Here is a 26,109-nt window from a genome sequence, read left to right on the forward strand (position 1 = left end):
ACATGCTGTCAACAATCTAAGCCAGCCCCATCTGTTTTGCCCCATAGTTGCGCACGCGTCGGTTTTGTTGCTAAACAACCAACCCGTCTATAATGCTGATTGAATTTCACACGCAGTTCTACATTCAGCCACCAGATGTCTTAAATGGCTGGTCAAGCGCTGTGAATATACACCTCCTGTTCTCTCAATGGCAATCTCAATGGGTGTCAGGAGACCTGTTATGCTACATTACTCCATTAAATTATTTTATAATCTTAACGATAAAAGAGTGATCCAGTACATCTTGGAGCTCAGAGGATGTAGGCAGGGTGGAGGAAGTCTTTAGGGACGATACCGATGGTACCATTTAGCTCTCCGACCCACCAGCCATGGATGTTATACTCCTGGAACACATAGAGACACAAGTATGGTGAGGAGGAACACGCACAACTATGCTCAGTAGACTATGTCATCATAGGTTTATAACAGAATTTAGCCTTGCCTCAAAATGGCTCTTGACACCTTGTTTTGTCATTTTTGGGGTACATGCAGATTGAGAATTACCAGAGGCCCAGGGGGGTCTCAGACCCCCTGAATGAGTCATGATGCAAAAAAAAAGTCTAACTTGGGGGGGGGCTCTAAATAATGCTAATTTAACAATTCTCCTATTTGTTTAAAATGCAATTTGTACTGCTACAGTGGTAAATATTCAAATAAAAGCTTATTCCAAATTAAACGAACACTCCCACATGGTAAAAAAATAAAAATATCTCATGTGGCTGCACTTGTCATCCCGTGACAGTCCCATATTTCAGCCTCTTTTCAGGTGTCCCAACTTTTCTTACCACAAAAAAAGGTATTTTTGTCAGTCAGAAAGGCGCATCAATTAATTCAGGCTACAAGAGTGTAGACCCAAATGACAATCGCTAAATGTCATTACACTTTTTGGTGTTTTGTAACAGATGTCTCTTTCCATTCATCAAATGGCGCGAGACCCCCCGAATGTCACGGTGTAATTCGCACTCTGGGTACAACATCTGAAAGCCAAAGGCTATCTTATATCTATCGATCAATTTTGTATGAGGTTTACGTGTAGAATGCATGTTTGTAGAACCATTTCTCCCTCTCCTGGCTGTCTCTCTGGCCACTGGTGTGATATATCCCACATCCTCAGTCAGCAGCCCATCCTATCATACAGAGAGTTCTGACACCTCACTATAGAGCCAGAGGAATGAAAAACAGACCTACTCCTAATGACTGGTGACTGGACAGAGATAACGTATAAGTTGTGTCTGGACAGAGATGACATATTGGCCGGTTAGAGCTCACAGATCAGAGTGATGGCCCAGGCCTGAAGTGTTCTTAGAGCAGGTCATGATAAGCAGCTCATCCATCTGGATGTGCAGAACAGAGAGAACATTATTATTCTGTCTGCTCGCCTACACAGAGCACTGAGAACGGACTGTTTCAATGCAATTATACAGAGTGATTGAAGGTGGAATACTCCACTCAAAATGGCAAATTGATGTGCTTGCTGACTTTAAGACAAGTGAAGCAAGCACACACATTTTCTTCATGGAAAGGTACATTTTCTAGTCCCTGTGATTTCCAACACATGGCCCTAATAAACCCATGTTTCTATCTTAAAAACCAAAAACATACAGCGAAAATGTTTTGTTGTGGAAAGCTAGCTTGAATAGTAATCCAAAAAAGGAGAGAAACAGACGGACTGGGGCATCAGAGTAGGAACGAAACAGTTTCTCTCCCCCGGGGCTGTTGCAGCTCCATTCCTCCAACCCCAGTGACAGAAAGTTGTATTTATCTCCCCAGCCCATCTGTGCAGCCAGTCTCATGTCCTCCCTGAGAAAGCTCTTTTTGATTATTAACGCCACCATTTGAATACGCTTGCTACATCACCACAGTGTGCCAATGGCAGCAAAGGTCTGTCAAGCATGCCAACTCCATCTTCCTCGCTGCTTACTACGGGTTCATACAGAGTACACCTGCTGGAAGGGGAGGTCTCGTAGTGAAGCATAGGGAGTAAATGTATTCCAATGACAATGCCCTAACTTCAATCTCTCCTACCTCCTTCTGATTTTTCTCCTTTCATTTGGTATAAAATGCATATCAGACTTTTGGATATGATGATCTCCCAGTGATTTTTTGGGGACTTTTCCTGTTGAAAAGTGATATAAATACAATAAAGTACACTCACTAAAGGGTAAAAAAAAAAATCTATATTTTGAGCAAAATAGTGTTTTTTCGACACAACTGATGGTTGGTCTGATGGTCACTTTGTGACGTCATCGGCCTCCTCCCGTGCTTGAGAAACAAAAGAGGAAGCCCCCCCCACACACACTTGTTTCATGTGATGGGGATACCAGTGGACCACCTATTGAGATGTGACTTTTGTTAAGTAAATCAGGTGTTAAATGAGGTGAAAAGGAGACTGGAGTAGTTTCAGGAGAAAATACAATGGATAACACCTTTCTGTGGATGCCAAGGATGCCATGCCATTTCCATACCAAGACATTCTCCTTCAATAAAAAAATTATCAAGCGGCCCTCAATGGCAGTCTGGAATTTTTTGTGTGGCCTGGGTTCATAACTGTATATGGTGGGAGGAGGTTGAATGAGGAGAGAACAGCGCCATGTTGTGGCGGTGCGTTGACTCGTTGACCTCCCCATGACTCCTCCATTGAGAGGGTGCAAATGAACATGGGTGGGGCTGGCACGGGGAGAGAGGGGGATTAAGCGAGTTGCCATGACAACACCTGCAGTACACCAGTAGCATCGTTTATTTACCACTCAGGGGGCTGGCTAATGGTGACATTTGGATGGGCCCATCGCTCACTTTGGGCAGGAGGACAGATTGACAGCTAACGATGCCTGAAGAGGGAGGAGGTTGGCTTGACTGTCTCTCATAGGGTGAATGACAGAAGCAGGATGCAGGAGAAGGAGCACTTTGTATGCCATGCCAGGTCACTGTGACAGCTGCTCTACCCGATTTCCACTCTCCTCCTTGAGCTATACATTCACTCCTTTTTGTAGAACATCAGGTTCTGCTCACGTTCCATTGTCATTCTTTGTATTTTTGCTCTCACTATTTCTCTTGACGTATAAGCAATACATACACACGTAAACACATACACAGATGCACACACCTACATACACACACGTACGAACACAAACGCACACCTACATACACACGTACGCAGGAGGAGTGTTAATAAGACTGACCCATAAGGCAGGCCTTGGACGTGATGGAGCGCAGGAAGTCTCTCATTGCCCTGCCGCTGAACCCGCCGTCTGGGTGTTACAATCTCCCCCTGCCCTCCCTTCATCTCCCCCTCTTTCTCTCTAGCTACCTCTCCCCCTCTCTGTTTCGCTCTCATCCACAAGGAGAGTCATCAGACACACACTGCAGCGCTGCGTCTCTCTCCACTAGTCATCCTAACAATGAAACATGGACACCTCTTACAAGCCGGCAGCTCCTGGTCTATTTGACCACAAATCTAGTCAAAGAATTTTGCTCACACAGGTGGACTGGACTGCCTTAGCTGTTCCAGAAATATTTTTGCACATGGACACGTATCTGACCATTGCAAAATAAATGTCTACTTATTTTGCCAGATATGAATATTTAAAGGGAATCCTAGCAATGCCTATTTAGAGATTTGGACACATTGGTTTTAGGCTCGGTGATTTCTTTCAATTGTTTCGATCTGTTTAATAAACAGGCAATCTTTTAATTTAATCAACGAGATAGATTAAAAGTCGAGAGATGACTGAGCATGAGAGCGGTCTAAATTATGAAGGAACAAACAATCAGCTTCTCTTCGAAAGCCGCCTTGGGATTATGGATGGTTCTTTAACTTAATAACAATTTAAAGTGGATTTGTGTATGCCGCTGAGTGTCTGTAATGATAGCTGTTTACGCTGCCCCTCATTTATAATAATTAGGCAGAATGTTAAGGGTTGCCCAGGCACAGTTCTAGGCTATTGGATGGGCCTGAAAAATAACCTTACTGTAGTTGACCGGGAGATGACCACTGCCTCCTAGATGACCCCAAATCCCAGACTCACCCCCTACCACTTTGGGTGGTAAATAGGATGTCTTGCCCTGTCTATAGGGTATTGGTGTCTATAGCCACAAAAGCAGCTTTAAAGTGGTGTGTGACAAAGAAAGGGAGCGATAAAGAGGGGGGGGGATAAAGGGTTCACACAAAGAGATAAAGGGATCTCCATCTGATTGTTTTTCCTCCCTTTCCCTTTTCTTTGGCCACATTCACATGGTGTGACCTATGGCAATGGGCCAACTGGGGTTGTTATGGACTTAAGGCAGTTGAGGACATGAGAATATGACCCTATATGGAAATAAGATACAAACATATTATTTATACTAAGAAAATACAAACTACATCTTTTTTTCAATCACATTGGCAAATTGTTCAGATGTAAGTGGTATACTTTCAAAACTCTTAGTACAACAGTAAAAACTGCAAACACTTGCAATGCCCCCCGTCTTTTATGTTCAGAACCTTTGATTGAGCCTTCATTGGAGTTCCACACATCTTTCAGCCGTGAGAACATTTAGTTTAGTCACCAATACATCCGATAATAATAAACTCACAGTTTAGTTTGAACTAAAATGTAATCCAATAGCAAAAAAAATAATTTTAAATTTTAAAAACTGATCTTTTTGAAGTTCTGAATAGAAGGAATATTAAAGATTAAATCAAATGTTCCATACAGTGTTTAGCTATGTACCAGTATGTAAAATGTGTTCAAGTTTAGTGCAAATCATATAAAAAAAGATACAAAATTGTTCCAATGTAAGGTTTAGAGCAAGATGTCAGTCTTACAGTTTCAGTATCCTCATAACGTACATACAGTGCATTCGGAAAGTATTCAGACCCCTAAAAAACAGAAATACCTTATTTACATAAGTATTCAGACACTTTGCTATGAGACTTGAAATTGAGCTCAGGTGCGTCCTGTTTCCATTGATCATCCTTGAGATGTTTCTACAACTTTATTGGAGTCCACCTGTGGTCAATTCAATTGATTGGACATGATTTGTCAAGGCACACACCTGTCTATATAAGGTCCCACAGTTGACAGTGCATGTTAGAGCAAAAACCAAGCTATAAGGTCGAAGGAATTGTCTGTAGAGCTCCAAGACAGGATTGTGTCGAGGCACAGATCTGGGGAAGGGTCCCAAAACATTTCTGCAGCATTGAAGGTCCTCAAAGAACACAGTGGCCTCCATCATTCTTAAATGGAAGAAGTTTGGAACCACCAAGACTCTTCCTAGAGCTGGCTGGCCACCCAACCAAACTGCAATCGAGGGAGAAGGGCCTTGGTCAGGAAGGTGACAAAGAACCCGATGGGCACTCTGACAGAGCTCCAGAGTTCCTCTGTAGAGATGGGAGAACCTTCCAAAAGGACAACCATCTCTGCAGCACTGCACCAATCAGGCCTTTACGCTAGAGTGGCCAGACAGAAGCAACTCCTCAGTAAAAGGCACATGACAGCCCACTTGGAGTTTGCCAAAAGGCACCTAAAGGACTCTCAGACCATGAGAAACAAGATTCTCTGGTCTGATGAAACCAAGATTGAACTCTTTGGCCTGAATGCCAAGCGTCACGTCTGATGAGACCTGGCACCATCCCTACCGTGAAGCATGGTGGTGGCTGCATCATGCTGTGGGGATGTTTTTCAGCGGCAGGGACTCGCAGACTAGTCAGGATTGACGGAAAGATGAACGGAGCAAAATACAGAGATCCTTGATGAAGTCCTGAGCCCTCTGGATCAGGTTATCAGAATGGGGTGAGGGTTCATCTTCCAACAGGACAATGACCCTAAGCACACAGCCAAGGCAATGCAGGAGTGGCTTCGGGACAAGTCTCTAAATGTGCTTGAGTGGCCCAGCCAGAGCCCGGACTAGAACCCGATGGAACATCTCTGGAGAGACCTGAAAATAGCTGTGCAGCGACACTTCCAACCTGACAGAGCTTGTGAGGATCTGCAGAGAAGAATGGGAGAAACTCCCCAAATACAGGTGTGCCAAGCATGTAGCGTCATACCCAAGAAAACTTGGGCTGTAATCGCTGGCAAAGGTGCTTCAACAAAGTACTGAGAAAAGGGTCTGCACACTTATGTCAATGTCATATTTCAGTATTTTAATTTGATTATCAATTAGCAAAAAAAATGTAAACCTGTTTTTGCTTTTGTCATTATGTGTGTAGATTGATGAGGAGGAAAAAAACAATTGAATGAATTTTAGAATAAGACTAAGGTAACAAAATGTGGAAAAGGTCAAGTGGTCTGAATACTTTTCGAACGTAGAAATGGTTTCGTATGTAGAAGAAATCATCAGATATTATGGGATGTATTGCACAAGATCAACTTTTCTATGTGACTTACATCATTACTGCAACTGCTACCGTTTCACCAGCTAAAATTATCAGCGTACAGTGTATCAATGACATCCAGAAGATGAGTGGAATATATTGTTATATTACAACCAAATTATTTCAGCACATTACACTATAATTCCAAATGGTAGCATATATAGTTTCCACTTTGTCCTATTGAAGCACGCTGACTGATGGAGGATAATGATGTAGTTATTACAGCCACATCTTTATATGATTTGGTTCTACCTTCCAACATAATGTCAATTGATACATTTCTGATGTAAAAAATATAGAATGTGACACATTTATCAGCATCATTTCTCTTGACGCCGTTAATCACGTCTCCATTTCTTCAACGCATGGAACCTTTTAAGCGCACATTTTATGTGCAGAACGTAACACAGTAAATGCTTGCGCCTTTAGCTACATTGCCGAAGACCGTGTGCCTCTAGACAAAATAATGTAAAAGTTATGCCCAATATTACCGGAGTTACAGTGGGCCCAATATGTTATTTTATTTCTGCTCCGGATTCGTGAGCCATTTTAAACTACTCGTAGGTCGCTATTTTTTGGTTTGATAACGAACGGTTGCTAGCAACCGGATAACTTGACCACTGACTAGGCTATGTACATATTTGGATGGCGCAGGAAAAACTGAAAAGGAATAGGCTACTCAAAGAGATGTTTCGAAGGTAGGCTGCATATGCAAGCGTGGGGTGTGTATGATTGTGTGTGTGTGTGTGTGTGAGAGAGGATGTGTGTGAGATCGGGAGTAAGTAAGAGAGAGAGGGTGTGGAAGGGAGGAAGGGTAGGCCTACACTCATAGAAAAAAGCGTTCCAAAAGGGTTCTTCAGCTGTCCCCAAAGGAGAACCCTTTTTGGTTGTAGGTAGAACTCTTTTGGGTTCTATGTAGAACTCTCTCTGGAAAGCGTTCTACATGGAACTCAAAAGGGTTCTACAAGGAACTCAAAAGGGTTCTACCTGGAACCAAAAAGGGTTCTTCAAAGGGTTCTCCTATGGGGACACCCGAAGAACCCTTTTAGGTTCTAGATAGCACCTTTTTTCCCTAAGAGTGTATGTTGAAAGTTCTCTGAACAGTACAGATGGTTACAATGTTTTCATAACATTCTTCAACAAGTTTAATATGTTCCTTGTATTCATAGAGCCAGTTCTTTTTTCCTTTAGTGACACTCATTTAGAATGCCTGAAGCTGTGTTGTGTGTTTGTGTGTGTGTGTGTGTGTGTGTGTGAGCGAGAGAAAGAGTGTGCCTGTGTGTATGTGTGAATGTTTATAATCAAAGTTATTTCTGTTTTGATTGCATTTATGAATAAAGGCCTTTAATTCATTTAATCAATCCTAAATGGTTTGTTTTTTCTCCTCGCTGCAAACTTAAACATAACTCACAGTTATTTACTTAGGGTAAAGTTCATGTTAATTTAAGAGGGAGATATAGCCTACTAGTGTAAATCAGTCTCAGAGTGTGTGTGCTGTCAACCATTAAACATTCTCAGTATTAATTACTCAGTTATTGGCTGAGACAGAAACGCACAGAGGTCAGCCACTAGGTGTCATTAGTGTCCATGTTCTGGAGAGCTGCATGGAACAGCAGTGTCTGGAGTTGTGTCACAACCAACTTTACAACTGCTGCTGGATTGGTTGACTGATTCTCTCTCACTCTCTCTCTCTCTCTCTCTCTCTCTCTCTCTCTCTCTCTCTCTCTCTCTCTCTCTCTCTCTCTCTCTCTCTCTCTCTCTCTCTCTCTCTCTCTCTCTCTCTCTCTCTCTCTCTCTCTCTCTCTCTCTCTCTCTCTCTCTCTCTCTCTCTCTCTCTCTCTCTCTCTCTCTCTCTCTCTCTCTCTCTCTCTCTCTCTCAAAGAGATGGACGTGTTAGCAAGAGTTTAAAGGAGACTAGGTGGGTTGACATCGTAAATCTCTCCCACTCCATTCCACCATTCCAGATGAGCGCCTCTGGGAATATCGGAATGTGGCTGCTAACCTGTGGAGCCATGTCTTATGATTCCGGCTACATAAATTACAGTCCTGGAATGCAGGACAACCCGACGGATTAGTGAGAACCATGCTTAGGAGTGAATATAAGTAATACAGATGTTAGGAGAGCAAAGATAGCATTTACTCATTTTAGACATTTTGGGAGCAAAAAAAAGATGGCATTTACTAATTTCAGACATTTGATCAGGAAAATCATAATATGCAGTGCCTAGTGAAAGTCTACACAACCTTTACAGTCTTCACATTTTGCTGACCTTTACAATGAAATCTAAAAATCGGATTTCCCCACAAAAAAATGATATATTATTTATTTACACTGCATGAATATTAACCCAGGGTAAGGTTAAAATCACTATTCAGCACAGCACTATTTGGCTTTAGCAATGAAGCTCTCCATAATTTCCTTTTAGCTTCAGGAGGTCCGTCTTGTCCTCCTGAAGGGCTTGCCTGTAGACTCGAGCCACTATTGGTCGTCCATGAATTTCTCCACAGTGGACAGACAGGTGGTTGACAGTCGTGGTGAGCACACTGACTAGGTTGTTCGCCAGAGTCCGCCACTCCTCTTTGGTTTCTTGCAGAACTATCTCGTACTGTTGCTTTGCAGCTTTCAGCTTCTCCACGGCGTGGTCATATCCCAAGGTCACCTTCTTCTCCAGCGGCTTGTGGTGGTTCTCCGCATCCTCAATCTCAGCAGCCAACTTCTGATTTTCACCGGCCATCTCCTGCATGTGTTCAAGCTGCTCGTCCATCCTGCGAATACACTCTTCTTCCACATCATTTATCATTTTCCTAAGTGGATTTTGAATGTGTGTTCTGTATTGGACCATAGTCGATGGTTTGTATTCTGTTGTGGTCCTGATAACATTTACAGGCCAGCTTGTGGTACACAGCTACCTTCACTTCAGCTGTCTCCTAGGCCAGAGAGATCTCCTCTTTCCACATGTGCTGCTCAGCCTGCTCCAGGTTTTTGGTCAGGCTGGTCTGCTACAGCCCACACTTCTCCCAGTTGATCCTCTCGATATTTGCTGGGGTGAACTTCTGGGTGGACAGGACGCATTGGACCCTCAATTGCTCCTATTTCAGGATCATCACCTGCAGACCCGATGCTTCCACCTCCTCAGACAGTCCTGAGGAGGTTGGCTTTGAATGATGTCAGTTCACTGCGAAAGCTCTGAAGCTTCTGCAGGTCCACGTACATTTCACTTTCTCCACTCGTTAAGACTGTCCATTTGACTTTCTTTCTCCAGCCGCTCAACCTTATCACACAGGATCCTGTACCTCTCCATGGACACCAGAAGAGCTTCGTCCACATTGTACAGTTTCTTTAAATAAGCAAGGCATTATTTGTCCTCCTCTTCAAGTGTGTCTGCTCCTTGCATAAACCTGTGGTCGGTTTCAGCAGTGTAGTCTAGAAAGAGCTTATTGAAGTCAACACCATCCTCGATCTCCATGCTGCCATCACAAAAACCATAGATTAGTTGATCCTGTTGTTTGCTCATTCAGCAAAATATCTTACAAGTATCAGTGAGCCAGGTCAGAGCCCCTAACACCTGTGGCCAGGTATGTGGAGCTCCCACAGAGAACATGGCACTTTTAGAGAGTGCAAATGGATATCCCTAGTCTTTGAGGATCTCCTGGACCTCATCCTCCACTTTGGAGGTGGGCATCTGGAAGGTGAGGAACTCAAACATCTTCAGGAACTCCTTGGAGGAGGGACCCTGGAGAGATTTGACCAACACTGAACCAGGAAACTCCTTGGAGGAGGGACCCTGGAGAGATTTGACCAACACTGAACCAGGAAACTCCTTGGAGGAGGGACCCTGGAGAGATTTGACCAACACTGAACCAGGAAACTCCTTGGAGGAGGGACCCTGGAGAGACTTGACCAACACTGAACCAGGAAACTCCTTGGAGGAGGGACCCTGGAGAGACTTGACCAACACTGAACCAGGAAACTCCTTGGAGGAGGGACCCTGGAGAGACTTGACCAACACTGAACCAGGAAACTCCTTGGAGGAGGGACCCTGGAGAGACTTGACCAACACTGAACCAGGAAACTCTTTGTGACAGAAACGTATACAACTGTCTGATGAACAAAGGCCTTGTCATGTAAGGGCCGGGTATCCTTCATCTTCTCTGCATCTCCAAAGGCTTCAAAGGAGCGGTAACGAGCCATGTCAGCACCACTGGTCTGACTTCCCATAAAACTGGTAGGGAGTCATTGATGGACAGCAATATTTAAACCTTATACCTGATTTTCTAGCAGATTTAAGTCAGGACTGAGACTGGACCATTCAGGAACACTCAACACCCATTGGGAAGCCATTCTGGTGTGTCTTTTGGCATTGAAATTAGTGTAATTGTCCCGCTGAAAAATAAAACTCTATCCCAGGGTTAGGTATTCAGAATACTGAGGCAGGGTTTTCTCTAACTTTTTATCTGGACTGCTCCGTTCATATTTATTTTGATCCTGACAAACTCCCCAGTCTCTGCCTGGTGAAAAGCACGACATGATGCTGCTACCACGATAAGAATGAAGCCTGTGTTAAAAAAATCCACTCCATAATCAATTTTGTTTGCAAAGAAATTCTATTTTTGGCCTAAATACCTAAAAACCACAGGCTTGGGTCAAATCCAATACAACACAACACTGTGAATCCCTCTGTATTTTCAAGTATTGTGAAGGCAGAATTATTTTACGGGTATGTTTGTCACCGGCAGGGACACGGGAGCTTGTCAGGATCAAAATAAATATAAATAGGGTCAACACTAATAAAATGTTAGAGGCAAACAATTACACAATTGTATATGCCAAAGACACAACACAAGGTGTAAAATGTCTCAATCCTAACTTAAATTTGCTTAAAAATCAGAGACAAGGTTTGAATATTGCTGTCCATCAATGACTCCCAACCAAATTTACTGAGCTCGAGCAATTTTGGCAAAAACAATGGATAAATGTTGCCCTAAGAGTTGTTGGTAGAATCCTATTCGAAATGATTCATAGCTGTAATGGCAAAATGTGAAGAAAGGGTGTATCGACTTTCACTAGAAACTGTATATGTGCAATACATAGTCCTAACCTGTCAGTTCTGAAAATAAGAACTCGAAAAAGTTATCATTTCCGTATGCATACGTAGGATATATCCAGTAGTATGTCCAAAAAATATAGAAATGGTAGAGAGTAAAATGGTAATATATCAGTATGATAATGTTTATCAGAAGAATCTATAACAGCTAAAAACATGCCATGCTCTAAAATGTTATACACACACACACACACACACACACACACACACACACACACACACACACACACACACACACACACACACACACACACACACACACACACAATTCCCCCCTTATATACAAACACAGTAAAAAACCTATCCGATAAAAAAAAACACAAATACTGTAAAAATGCTCCTCTTTACAGTAATATCTCGCTAGATCAATAATGATTGATGGGGGCTCTTTGTATAATCGTCATGTACTACTCAGTTCACAGCCATACGACACCGTGCCTGTGGCCAGCCCTTAGCCTGGTCTACACTCAGGCAATCAATCAAATCACAGAGTTTCTATATTCCAACGTGCCTAGAATTTTTTGGTTGATATTTCTGCCAATGTGCATGATTTATTTTGTTGTAGCTGATTGCCCACCGCTGCCTACGTAGCTGCTGTGCTGAGTGCCGCCAACCCCCCCTCGTGCCGCCAACCCCCCCTCCTTGATCGCCTTTGTCTGGTCACTGGTGTAGCCTACAAACGTCATGTTGTACACAAAATTGTTTAAACTATTGGATTCCATGCCTCAGTAAGCATAAGCGCAATTTCATGTTATTTTTTCAGGATGGAAGGAGGCTACAAGCAGCTATTTACATATTTGACATAAAATCCATGGTCAAAATGTTCATACAAACATTGTTGTCAGTATTGCAAGCATAAGCAGAACACAAACACGCAGTCTAGCGATTTCATGTTTTTCTTAGCTGCATGTAACTCAGCAGCTAAGAAAAACATGAAATCGTTAAGACTGCCTGTTTGTGTCATGCTTATGTTTGCAATACTGACAACAAAGTTCGTACGAACATTTTGATAATGTATTTTCTGTAAAATATTTACTTGCCACGATATCAGCATTTATACAATGGGTAGGTCTAATCCTGAATGCTGATTGGATAAACCACATTCCAGCCGGTGTCTATTCCACAAGTTACCACTGGCTAAATCTATGACGTTAAAATGCCTATTTACTCTGTTCCATCTGACTGTGCAATACACTTTCTCATCAGCCCAGGTAGGGAAGTTATAAACTTGATCTCCACTATAAAAAGCATCTAGACATTATCTCACATTTCTTTTAGATTAACATTTAGTTTTCAACTGCAGAGATTTGTTGTCACGACTTCCACCGAAGTCGGTCCCTCCTCTCCCACAAATGTTCTATAGGATTGAGGTCAGGGCTTTGTGAAGGCCACTCCAACACCTTGACTTTGTTGTCCTTAAGCCATTTTGCCACAACTTTGGAAGTATGCTTGGGGTTATTGTCCATTTGGAAGACCCATTTGTGACCAAGCTTTAACTTCCTGACTGATGTCTTGAGATGTTGCTTCAATATATCCACATCATTTTCCTTTTCATAATGCCATCTATTTTGTGAAGTGCACCAGTCCCTCCTGCAGCAAAACACCCCCGCAACATGATGCTGCCACCCCCGTGCTTCACGGTTGGGATGGTGTTCTTCGGCTTGCATGCCTCCCCCTTTTTCCTCCAAACATAACGATGGTCATTTTGACCAAACAGTTCTATTTTTGTTTCATCAGACCAGAGGACATTTCTCCAAAAAGTACAATCTTTGTCCCCATGTGCAGTTGCAAACCGTAGTCTGGCTTTTTTATGGCGGTTTTGGACCAGTGGCTTCTTCCTTGCTGAGCGGCCTTTCAGGTTATGTCAATATAGGACTCGTTTTACTGTGGACATAGATACTTTTGTACCTGTTTCCTCCAGCATCTTCGCAAGGTCCTTTGCTGTTGTTCTGGGATTGATTTGCAATTTTCACACCAAAGTACGTTCATCTCTAGGAGACAGAACGAGTCTCCTTCCTGAGCGGTATGACGGCTGCGTGGTCCCATGGTGTTTATACTTGCGTACTATTGTTTGTACAGATGAACATGGTACCTTCAGGTGTTTGTAAATTGCTCCCAAAGATGAACCAGACTTGTGGAGGTCTACAATTTTTTGATTTTCCCATGATGTCAAGCAAAGAGGCACTGAGTTTGAAGGTAGGCCTTGAAATACATCCAGAGGTACACCTCCAATTGATGTCAATTAGCCTATCAGAAGCTTCTAAAGCCATGAAATAATTTCTGGAATTTTCCAAGCTGTTTAAAGGCACAGTCAACTTAGTGTATGTAAACTTCTGACCCACTGGAATTGTGATACAGTGAATTATAAGTGAAATAATCTGTCTGTAAACAATTGTAGGAAAAATGACTTGTGTCATGCACAAAGTAGATGTCCTAACTGACTTGCCAAAACTATAGTTTGTTAACAAGAAATTTGTGGAGTGGTTGAAAAACTAGTTTTAATGACTCCTACCTAAGAATATGTACACTTCCGATTTCAACTGTATACAAAGAAATGTCAATTGAAAAAAGGTAGAACAAAATGAAAAGGTTGGAATGCTGAATGCCAAGCATCCCATCTGGAGGAAACCCGGCACCATCCCTACGGTGAAGCATGGTGGTGGCAGCATCATGCTGTGGGGATGTTTTTCAGCAGCAGGGACTGGGAGACTAGTCAGGATCGAGGGAAAGATGAACGGTAAAAATACAGAGAGATCTTTGATGAAAACCTGCTCCAGAGCGCTCAAGACCTCAGACTGGGGCGAAGACAATTTTATATATATTTTTATTTATTTAACCTTTATTTAACTAGGCAATGACTCTAAGCACACAGCCAAGACAACATAGGAGTGGCTTCGGGACAACTCTCTGAATGTCCTTGAGTGGCCCAGCCAGAGCCCGGACTTGAACCCGATCAAACATCTCTGGAAAGACCTAAGAATAGTTGTGCAGTGACACTCCCCATCCAACCTAACAGAGCTTGAGAGGATCTGCAGAGAAGAATGGGAGAAACTCCCCAAATACAGATGTGCCAAGCTTGTAGAGTCATACCCAAGAAGACTGGAGGCTGTAATCGCTGCCAAAGGTGCTTCAACAAAGTACTGAGTAAAGGGTCTGAATACTTATGTAAATGTTATATTTCAGTTTCTTTTTTAAAACAATTGAATCCATTTTAAAATAAGGCTGTAACGTAACAACATGTGGAAATATTCAAGGGGTCTTTATACTTTCCGAATGCACTGTATGGTATAACTATGGCACAGGGTGATGCAAAACACACTTTGATGCAAAACACACTTTTTTACCGGTCTGAATACACTCTCAACTGCCTAGAACATTCAGCTGGAGCCTTCATAATATATATGTTTTTGGAATGTTCGTGCTAATCACCGCAGGGTTTTGATTCAGCTGTTCAGAAATATGAGGCAGAGACATAGGCTACATCTTCATGGTTCAGAAGAGGGTGAGTAAAGAGCGAAACGTGAAGGGCGGGGGAGGGTGAGCAGCAGCTAAGTTAGACAAACGAATGTGTGCATAAAATAACACATGCGCAGAATGTGATCCGGATCTTACGCTTTAAGAAAGAGGTTTCCGGAGGGGCGGGCGGGACGTGGGGGAAAACTCAGTGTCTGTAGCCTCGGCCTTAAAAATAACAGTTTGTTAGCACCATTGATTTAGCACTTAGAGCGTGTCCTTATTACTTTGTAATTATGGGCAGTGTTGACATAGAGCCCATACACCCAGCCTACCCCAACACCCCAAGCCTCTGTTCAGGAGAATTTATGGGCCTTAGTTTTATTATGGCCATTTTATGTCTGTGTTCCCCAGTTAGAGTTAGGCTTAAGTTGCAGCCAAGGGCCTGTATTTCATTCGTAGAGGTCAGGATTCCCAGGAAACCCCTGTTAAACTAAATCGACTGCTCTACTGACGCACCAGAGAGGGAACAGGGATTGCCCTCCCCTAAGGCTCGTTAAAACAAACATAGCCACGTAGGGTCCTAATCATGTGATTCATGTAATTCATGAGCAAAATACGGTACAAGGTTATGAGTGTGAGTAGGACACGGGTGGACTAGTGTCACACTAAACCAAAGGCTTCCATTCAGAAACAGACAGGAAGGAATCACCTCGAAATGAATTACATGATTTACATGAGAAAGCTAGGTAAGCCAACACCTACACTGAAAGGTAATACTGTAGAAATCCTAAAACACTTGAAGGCTGGTAACGTCTTCTTGATCCACCTCCAACAGATTCAGAGCAGGTGGCATTATTACGCTTCTACGAAAAATGGAGTGGATTGTTTTGACATTCCCTTATAAACTAGTACACATAGACAGACACATGCTCTTAAATCAAGGCCAGCTACTGTGTTCAACTAAAAATGACTCTTAACTCTTCCTATAAAATACCACTTGTACATAGTGTAAAAACAGGATAGATGATGACACACAAATCCAAGCCTTCCAAAATAGCTTCAATCTGCGAATTAGGTCCTGAAAAGGTTAGTGGGCGGCGGTGCCCAAATTACAACACATTGATTTCCACTAGAGCGGCTGTAACAAGTAGATAGACTGCATGTTACTACACAATTGCCATAAAACACAGGGAAATAGATTGAGGGGGGAAAAAACGGAGATGCAGGATGCTTCACCTGCAATTTGTGTTGAACACATCGGAGTTTCGCATGGCTGCTCTCTCAATTAACCCCCATGATACAGATACAGAGTCAGTAATGAACCACAATCCCATTACTGAACATCTGATGGGCATTTCCCCCCCACTGGCCTTGGAATAGACAAAGGATGGGTTGAAGTTAGACTTAAATAAGTGTTACAAAGAGGGATTGAGGCGTTATTTGGAAAATATCAGAATAGAATAGAACATACTATATGTGGCATGTTGATGAAGTGTATGAAGGAACTTTGACTGGCGTTGTTGATGCTGACCTTACTGACGATATAGATGAGGTCACCTCTCTGGAAGGCCAGCTCATCAGGTTCGTCTGCCTCACAGTCCCACAAGCCCTGGTAGTAGTTGGCATAGTCCATGGACCAGACTAAGGAAAAACACACAATGCTGTTACCTAAAATATGTCAGTAATACCCCTATATTTAACTCTATAAAAGTCACACCTACACACCTCCTCTCTAGAACAGCAGCTTGCTGATATCTCATTTCCTTCATACCCTCATCTCTCTTGTATTAACATAAACAGCTGACAAAGGCTGACAAAGAGGACTTTGTGGAAGATGAAAAGTTGATACAGATTGTTGAAAGGGTATCCAACATTTATACATGAATTTTTTGACTTTCCTATTTTGCTGGTCAATGCGTGCTCTTTGGGGTTCAGACCTGGTTTTGTGCTCTTCTCACTGATCTCCTCAATGGGTTCTGGAAAGTCATCGTCTGGAAAATGGGATGAAAACAAAAGAGGTGAGAAATTCCAAGACCTTTCCTGAAAAAGATAATGCACTTTCTGTATTGTGGAGATGTGGGTACCACCTGTCTTCCCACCACCTCCCTTGGCCCTGGCGCCCTCACGCAAAACTAGAATAGTCACAGTAAGCAAAATTACGTTAAAAATATGTATTTTCCAGACGTTGAAGTTAAGTTCTGAATGAAAGGTGAAAAGATATTTTCCGTATGTTTAAAATAAATATTTTCCAGGACTTTGAAAAGGCATCTTTTCCGGACGTTGAAAAATAAGTGCTTCCAGACGTTGAAATCAGGTTCATTTTTGGTTCTGAATGAAAGTGGAAAATACTTATTTTCCTGACGTAAAAAAATTGTATTTTCCGGATGTTAAAATCAGGCAAATTTTGGGTTCTGAATGAAAGTTGAAAATAAGTAATTTATAGACGTCTATGTTTAGGCCAAATCAAGGCTGGTCCAGACCAGACAGAATCTGAACCAAACATAGACATCTATCATTGGTTCAGATTTGGTCCGGACCGGACCAGAAACCAATGTTCTTGGATGTGGAAATCAAGGCCAGTCCGGACTGCACCAAAAAAAGACGTCCAAAAGATGTCCAAAAGACGGTTCGTGCTTACAGAGGTGTAGCCTACAGCGTTGCCTGAAATTTTATTTTACGAATGCTCATCTATGTGGTAAACCGTTTGTAAAACAGGCCATTGCAGTGGCTTTATTAGTCCTGATCCTGTGACTAATCAATTTGGCTATTTAAGCACTGAATATCAACTACCCAACTTTATCAGGAGTTTTCGTGAGCCTATTTGCAATTTGTTTACACAGCGGGAAATGCAGAAGTGTTTTCTTTTTCGCTATGATCAACATGTCAAAAATTGAAGGATACAAACTTGAAATCACTCATCAATGACAACAGGGTGAAACTCCTGGACAACAGTTGTGATTGTCCATTCCATATTGTCCATTTTACTTCGACCTGTCCTGTTTTTAGGATATGTTGTTTGTTAACATGACAGTGCATTTATTACTTGCTTGAGCGCCATTTAGGTTTGGCAATTTGATCGGAGAAACCTGCATGATGTAAAAAGTGTCCGTCTCATTACATTGTCATACATTTTATCTCCAGCCTGTAGGCTTCAGAAAAGGCCACATGCTCTTTCTACCATATCCTATATCTGCTACATGATTTATGTTAGCTCATTTTTTTGACAGGTGGATTGCCGCAGCGATGCGTCTCTCCAATAACACCCTGGAGAGGTGCGCTGGGAATGGACAATAAAAATATTTTGCGCCCCTGCCTTTGACAACACGGGCAAAGCTTATCACAGGGTGTTATCAGCGCTCACCTAAAAAGCCCATATGCCACTGGTTGGAAGAAAGTGTCATTGTTTTTGGGCAGAATTATGTGATGTTTTATGTGTTGTTGTTGGAGGTGCGTCTTGGTCAGTTTAGCTCAGAAAATGCTGGCGCCATAGGAGGCCGCCTAATCCTGCCTATTGAGCCCGCGGCCTTGCCTACACGCAGCCAATAGGGCACTTACTCTGCCTTACGTTTTAACAGTGCTAATCAATTGCCCAGACAAGCAGGGATGTGCACTTCACTACATTTCAATGAACAACAGAGTTTTAAACTTTTAACATATGCTACTGTTAATTTTGAGTTACATAAACCAAATATCTAAAGGGGACATTTCTCAACGTCCTTAGCCTTATAGAGCTAGATGTGACATGGATTACGGGCGTGGCACCTCGTGGTCTGAGAGGTGACAGTGATATCCCTGCTCTCTGTCTCCCACATCCATCGTCACGCTGTCAGTCTGACAGTAAAGCCACCAGCCAGCAACCCTATACACCCTCCAGACCAACCTGCCCTCTGCTTCCAGTAACAGCAGGGAAAAGACACACACACAAAGATGCACATGTGCACACACACGCCCACACACACGCCCACACACACACGCACACACACAAATACACCCAGACCACTGACCAATACACCTACTGCACCAACTTAACAGCCATGGTTACCCATTAAAAAGTTAACTTGCTACAATAATTATAATAATATGAAAATATCTTTCTTTAAAAGAAATATGTGAAAAGAACAAGGCTTGTAATCAATGTACTACGTCCAGTGCCTTTTAAGAACATCTGAGAGCGATCAAAGAAGGAAAGAGAGATTGATAAGTGATAGGGTGAGAAAGTGAAAGAAACAGACATTCGATACACCATCTGTGGTCAGGGTCTGTACCCATCCCAGATGGCTTTTTATGGTGAAAAGGCAGTTGGCAAGACACATATCTCTCCAACCAATGATTTCGGCAAAGGGGAAACAGAATCTTGATGTATCTTAAATGGAGTGATGGATAATGACACTGAGAAGTCGCCCCCTTTGGTCGTTCTCAGGATCCCTTCAGCCACCCACCTGCCTGTGGGACAGTCCTGTATCTCCTCTGTAACAGCAGCCAGACCTCTGACACTCTTATTAAGAATAAATGATTTATAAGAGTGTAATTAGTCTTTGAGTTACAGTGATAGTGATGCATCTCTGAGGGGTAATGAGAATGTGTGTGTTCTCATACCTGGGAGCACCTCGTAGATATCATCCTCCTCTTCTTCCTCCTCCCCCTCTTGCCCCCCCTGCTTGGGCCTCCATTCCTCCTGGCTACTGAGAGAGGCTTTGGCCTGCTGGGGCAGGACGGGGGCGGGGGTGGGACGAGGGGGAGGGCTGGCCGCCCCCGTCACCCCCTCAATGTCATCATAGGTCTCCTCCTCCTCTTCCTCTTCCTCATCGTCATCAAAGGGGATGAAGCTGGAACTCAAATCTGCATGGGACACAGACATGGCATAAAATAATGAGCAGTCTCTCTCTCTCTCTCTTTCTCTCTCCCTCTCTCTCTCAATTCAATTCAATTCAATTTGCTTTATTGGCATGACGTAACGATGTACATATTGCCAAAGCTTATTTAGGATATTTACAATATAAAAATAAATAAAATGAGAATCAAAATTGTCAACAGGACAACAGTAACAACAATAACCAAGTGTCAAAATAACCATACATTCAACAATAACAATAAACATACAGTAGAGTACATGTGCAGGTTGATTGGTCTGTCAGACACTGTCCCTCAACTTATGGCAGGCAGCAATGTAGTGCGCTGCCAACCCACAGCTCTCTGCGTCCTCCCCCAACAGGCTAGCCTCATCAGAGAGGTCTTCGAAACCTTGAATAAGGGTTTCAAATTTGGGAAAATGACACTCTCTAATTGTTTTATATTTTTGACATTTTGTCAGGAAATGCAGCTCCGTCTCAGGTTCTGCTGTTGTGCAGTGGTTGCACAGCCTTTCCTGTGTCTACCCTTCTCAATGGCAAGGCTGTGCTCACTGAGCCTGTACTTTGTCAAGGTTTTTCTAAGGTTTTGATCAGTAACCATGGTCAAATATTTAGCCACAGTGTACTGTCGATTTAGGGCCAGATAGCACTGCATTTTGCTTTGTGTTTGTGCTTGTGTTTCCCAATAAGCAATGTAGTTTTGTTTTGACTGTGTTGTAATTTGGTTTATCCTGATTGATTGGATGTTCTGGTCCTGAGGCTTCAGTGTGTTAGTAGAACAGGTTTGTGAACTCAGCCCCAGGACCAGCTGGATGAGGGGACTATTTTCTTTGCTCAGCTCTTGGCATTGCAGGGCTTGGTAGTGATATTAGAGGGGGTCACTGTATTTTAGATGTTTCCAAAACTTAATTGCTCTTCTTTGAGTTTTATTATTAGTGGATATTTGCCTAATTCTCTCTCTCTCTCTCTCTCTCTCTCTCTCTCTCTCTCTCTCTCTCTCTCTCTCTCTCTCTCTCTCTCTCTCTCTCTCTCTCTCTCTCTCTCTCTCTCTCTCTCTCTCTCTCTCTCTCTCTCTCTCTCTCTCTCTCTCTCTCTCTCTCTCTCTCTCTCTCTCTCTCTCTCTCTCTCTCTCTCTCTCTCTCTCTCTCTCTCTCTCTCTCTCTCTCTCTCTCTCTCTCTCTCTCTCTCTCTCTCTCTCTCTCTCTCTCTCTCTCTCTCTCTCTCTCTCTCTCAGCATGAGCTATAACCAGTTGAGTATCCAAAGGGCCCAGAGTAGAAGATGGCATCCACTGACTTCCCCCATTTGATTATGTTTGAAAAGATATCTGTGAAACATCTAGTCATTCCATTGGACATTCATGTACTCCTTTGATGAACAGTTGGCGGGAAAAAGGAAAAATCCACCCTTCATAAATCCAGAGCAAGTAACAGAGAGCAAAATCTTCGCCTCAAACTCCATGTCTATCTGGATCTTGTTAAGTAGTAAAAGAGGACAAGACAAATGATGGGGTGTCTGTTACATCCCGCAAATCAGCCCATTTAAGAGCAGCCGGTGCAGCTCGCCTCTCTCAGATGGAACAGCGCTGTGATTGCTGACGACTGGGCACTGCAACACAGGGTATCAGGTCCTCTGTGATACACCATAGGCCAGGCAGAAATCAATGCCGCTAGAAGATAACCAGAACAACTACCAATCAATTTCCCGTAAGGGGGAAATTATTAGGGGGGGGGGGGGGGGACGACACATGACATGAATGCCTTGTGACGTAGCGGATGAGGAGGTTTGGAAGGCGTCTGATTGGTCGTTTTGGGGATGGATATATTTGGGAATGGATATATTTGGGAATGGATATAAAATGGTTTGTTTTCTGCCCTTTCAGGCAAAAAGGCAGTGAGGCAATACCAATCTAACAGAGGACAAGAAAACATACACAGTCATCGCTATATCATTTTCTACTGCTGTGTCTTTGAAATCGTTTTCGAACTATGCTGATATACCTTTCAGGACAAAGTTGATCTGATCCACCCATTCCCTGGCCTCTCGCGGACTGCTAGCAGTGAACTGGGGAGGATAGACACCATCATAAAGTACGATCATTAGGTCAGACTGGTATGCTATGAAACATTACTGTCATTCAATCCCATTGTTAGGAGTCAGTTGTATTGTTATTGCACTGTACACCCACCTGGAAGGAGCGTCGGTCAGGGGCACTCAGCTCAAAGCAGGCATTCTTCTTGGAGTCTTTACGTAGGTTGGCCACCAGCTCTGCACTGTAGCCATTGATATAGAAGGAACCCTTCTGCTGCTTGTCTGAAGGAAGAAGTGTCAACTCAATCTCCTCACCAAAATGTTCACATGTATGAGTTCCAGGCATAAATAACTACATGGGTAAATTGTATGTCTTAGTGTTATGTAAGGGATCAAACCAACCCTTGTCGCTCCCAAAGTAGTAGAATATTGTGTTATTGAGGACACACCATCGCTTTTGCCATTCTAAGCTGAAGAAGCTGTGATCTAAATGGAAAACGTAATGAAAATAACAAATAATGTCATTCTTCCCACACGTCTTTAAATGAGCACTCAACATTCCATATTTCCATAGTAATCGACTCCATAATCTTAGTACCCCGTCGTTTCTTCTCCAGGTAGCCTTGTTTCAAGATGTTACTGAGATCCTGGGCTGCCACCATTTGGATCTCCTCAAAGTCTGTAGAAGATCACAAAGTAGGATACATATAAGATGACAGAAAAATGATGGTCTATTATTGTATTCGTCATGGACTCCACGTTGAAGAGGGTTCTTTCATACCCAGGAAGCAGCAACAGCCAGCTGTCCCTGGATCAAATACACCACTGCTAGCTTAGGGGAAACTGGGATCAATACATTTACAGCACTTCTGTAAATGTACTGAGATGACAGAACAATTTTGGTGCTGCAGATTAGCGATGCAGCAGATACACTACGTCTACTCCCACTGCAAAATCAAATCAAATCAAATTGCATTTGTCACATGCGCCGAATATACAACAGTGAAATGCTTACGTACAAGCCCTTTAACCAACAATGCAGTGGGGAATGAACAGAAAGGGTCTCTGTATGACTCCCTCCTGGTCTGGAGCTTCAGTCATACAGTGACTCTGCACCTCAGAGGCCTTTAGGTGTGTACTATTAACTGACATCTAACAGATGTGGTACAGAGAGCCGCACCATGTCACACATGTAACAGTGTAAAATCAGGGCAAGCTCAGGACCCTGAGACCTGACGCCTCCCTCTGCAACTGGATCCTGGACTTCCTGATGGGCCGCCCCCAGGCGGTGAGGGTAGGCAACAACACATCCGCCATGCTGACCATCAACACCGGGGCCCCTCAACAGTGTGTGCTTAGTCCCCTCCTGTACACCCTGTTCACGCATGACTGCGTTGCTGCGCACTATTCCAAAGCCATCGTCAAGTTTGCTGACGACATGACAGTGGTAGGACAGATCACCAACAACGATGAGGCAGCCTACAGGGAGGAGGTCAGAGACATGGCAGTGTGGTGCCAGCACAACAACCTCTCCCTCAACGTCAGCAAGAAAAAGGAGCTGATAGTGGACTACAGGAAACAGAAGGGCGAGCACGCCCCCATCCACATCGATGGGGCTGTAGTGGAGCGGGTCGAGAGCTTCAAGTTCCTCGGAATTAACATGGTCCACACACACCCACACATTTGTGAAGAGGGCACGACAGTGCCTCTTCCCCCTCAGGAGGCTGAAAAGATTTGGCATGGGCCCTCAGATCTTCAAAAGGTTCTACAGCTGCACCATTGAGAGCATATTGACTGGCTGCATCACCACTTGGTACGACCACTGCAAGGCACCCGATTGCAAGGCGCTATAGAGGGTGGTGAGTATATCACTGGGGCCAAAGACTCCAACCAAGCCATAGACTGTTCTCTCTGCTTCCGCACGGGAAGCCGGTACCAGTGCACCGAGTCTGGAACCAACAGGACCCGGAACAGCTTCTACCTCCAAGCCATAAGACTGCTAAACAAGACTGCTAAATAGCTAATCAAATGGCTACCCGAACTCCCTGCATTGACCCTTCTTTGCACTAACTGTCTTGCACTGACTCTACGCACACACACTAGACTCTACCCACACACTCACACATACAGTGCCTTCAGAAAGTATTCACAACCCTTGACTTTTTCCACATTTTGTTGTGTTACAGCCTAAATGTAAAACTGATGTCACTGGCCTACACACAATAACCCATGTCAAAGTGGAATTATGTTTTTGGGCATTTTTACAAATGAATTAAAAATGTAAAGCTGAAACTGATTGAGTCAATAAGTATTCAAACCCTTTTTTTATGGCAAACCTAAATAAGTTCAGAAGTAAAAATGTGCTTAACAAGTCACATAAGTTGCATGGACAGTGTTGCAACAATAATGTTTGACATGATACAATTATCTGTAAGGTCCCTCAGTTGAGCAGGGAATTTTAAACACCGATTCAACCACAAAGACCAGGGAGGTTTTCCAATGCCTCGCAAAGAAGGGCACCTATTGGTAGATGGGTAAAAAATGTAAAAAGCAGACATTGAATATCCCTTTGAGCGTGGTGAAATTCTTAATTACACTTTGGATGGTGTATCAATACACCCAGTCACCACAAAGATACAGGCGTCCTTCCTAACTCAGTTGCCGGAGAGGAATGAAACCCCGGAGGGATTTCACCATGAGGCCAATGGTGACTTTAAAACAGTTACAGATTTTAAAAGGCTGTGATAGGATAAAACTGAGGATGGATTAACATCATTGTAGTTACTCCACAATACTAACCTAAATGACAGTGGAAAGAAGGAAGCCTGTACAGAATCAAGATTTTCACAAATGTGAATCCTGTTTGCAACACGGCACTAAAGTAATACTACACAAGTAATCACTTTACCCCTTCCTTATATGTACAGAACTACCTAAAATGATCTTGTACCCCTGTACATCGACTCGGTACTGGTGCTCCCTGTATATAGCCATGTTATTCTTTACTCATAATTGTTATTCATTATTCAATATGTATTCATTCCTCGTGTCACTATTTATATATCTTTAAAAAAATCTTTAACTCTGCAATGTTGGAAACGGACCCATAAGCATTTCACTGTTAGCCTACACATGTTGTTTATGAAGCATGTGACAAATACAATTGGATTTGATTTAAACATCCACTCCATCTTCATTTTGACTTTAAATGGCCATTATTTGTCTCTCTTTACGACTCCATCTAGGATTCCACAGTTGAATGGAATTCAACCAAAGTGCCTGTCCTCCTGAACATACATGACAAAACAAAGCTCAATCCCAACCACTTTTCAATTAACCTGTCATCAGGCTTGAGCCTAGTTACCAAGAAGGGAGGATGGGGGAACAGGTGGCCCCCTTTGGTTTGGGGTGCAGGAGTTATTTAAAGCCCATTTATACTAGTCTGGGTGACCTTTAATTCAATTCGGACCACTGATGACAGAGAAAGAGGCCTGGAATCCATCCCCTTTGAACCAGACCTTGACTTTCAACGAACAAAACCAAACACACTGCGCCACAACTGAGTCTTCTTGTCCAAACAAAGTAGATGAAACCCCCCAACGTTCAGCGGAGAGGAGCGTCTCTCTCATTTATTACAAAATCCAAAACACGAGAGAGGAAGAGACAGAGCTGATAGCTTCTAGACTGCCACTGGTAGAGCTCCCCTAGCCAAAATGTCAGCGGCTATCTGCCCTTGTTGTTTTACTGTATGCAAATGAACCTGGTCCAGAGTGCAATGGAATCAAAGTCATATCTGAACTTCATGCCGTATAAGGAACATAACAGAGATTCACGTTATAAGCCCATCCTATGCGTGTGTGACATATAAACGCTGCACAAGGTGGTCACTGGCGGTCAACTCAGAGTACGGTCCAAGACACCTCATGACACTACCACACTCACATATCACTCTGCTCTGTGGATGACTTGACTCGTGTCACTAGAAATGCGGCAGCTAGCGCTACGCCGCTACAGACTATTTTGTTACGGAGAACCTTATCATAACAAAAGCCCAGTCACCTCATCCATCCAGTGCTCTGTTCCAGGCCTGCTTCCTTGTCATGGCACCTTTTAATCCCCTCATCCATCTACTTCCTTCCCTTTTCAAAGGTCTTTCCCAGTTAATAGTTGAGGAGACATAAAGTCAACAAAGGGACGGTTAGATTTGCTTGAATCAGTAAAGAACAGAACAATGGCTTCTCACACTCAAAGGGAGCTCCTTGACCAGGCCTCATG

At 43.2% G+C, this 26,109-nt stretch overlaps 1 protein-coding gene across 1 annotated transcript in view; it reads right to left on the minus strand.

The window, feature by feature from the left end:
* Positions 1-290: 290 nt before the first annotated feature.
* The window catches only part of skap1 (src kinase associated phosphoprotein 1), a 46,408-nt gene continuing 20,589 nt past the window's right edge, over positions 291-26,109 (minus strand). The window contains exons 5-12 of the mRNA XM_038974528.1: positions 22,433-22,513; positions 22,237-22,320; positions 21,992-22,116; positions 21,804-21,867; positions 19,552-19,794; positions 16,905-16,946; positions 16,487-16,596; positions 291-383 (exon numbers count right to left, since the gene is read on the minus strand). Coding sequence (XP_038830456.1) covers positions 291-383; positions 16,487-16,596; positions 16,905-16,946; positions 19,552-19,794; positions 21,804-21,867; positions 21,992-22,116; positions 22,237-22,320; positions 22,433-22,513 — 842 coding nt within the window. The remainder of the gene's footprint in view (positions 384-16,486; positions 16,597-16,904; positions 16,947-19,551; positions 19,795-21,803; positions 21,868-21,991; positions 22,117-22,236; positions 22,321-22,432; positions 22,514-26,109) is intronic.

The sequence above is a fragment of the Salvelinus namaycush genome, chromosome 35 (assembly GCF_016432855.1).
Source record: "Salvelinus namaycush isolate Seneca chromosome 35, SaNama_1.0, whole genome shotgun sequence".
Classification (NCBI taxonomy): domain Eukaryota; kingdom Metazoa; phylum Chordata; class Actinopteri; order Salmoniformes; family Salmonidae; genus Salvelinus; species Salvelinus namaycush.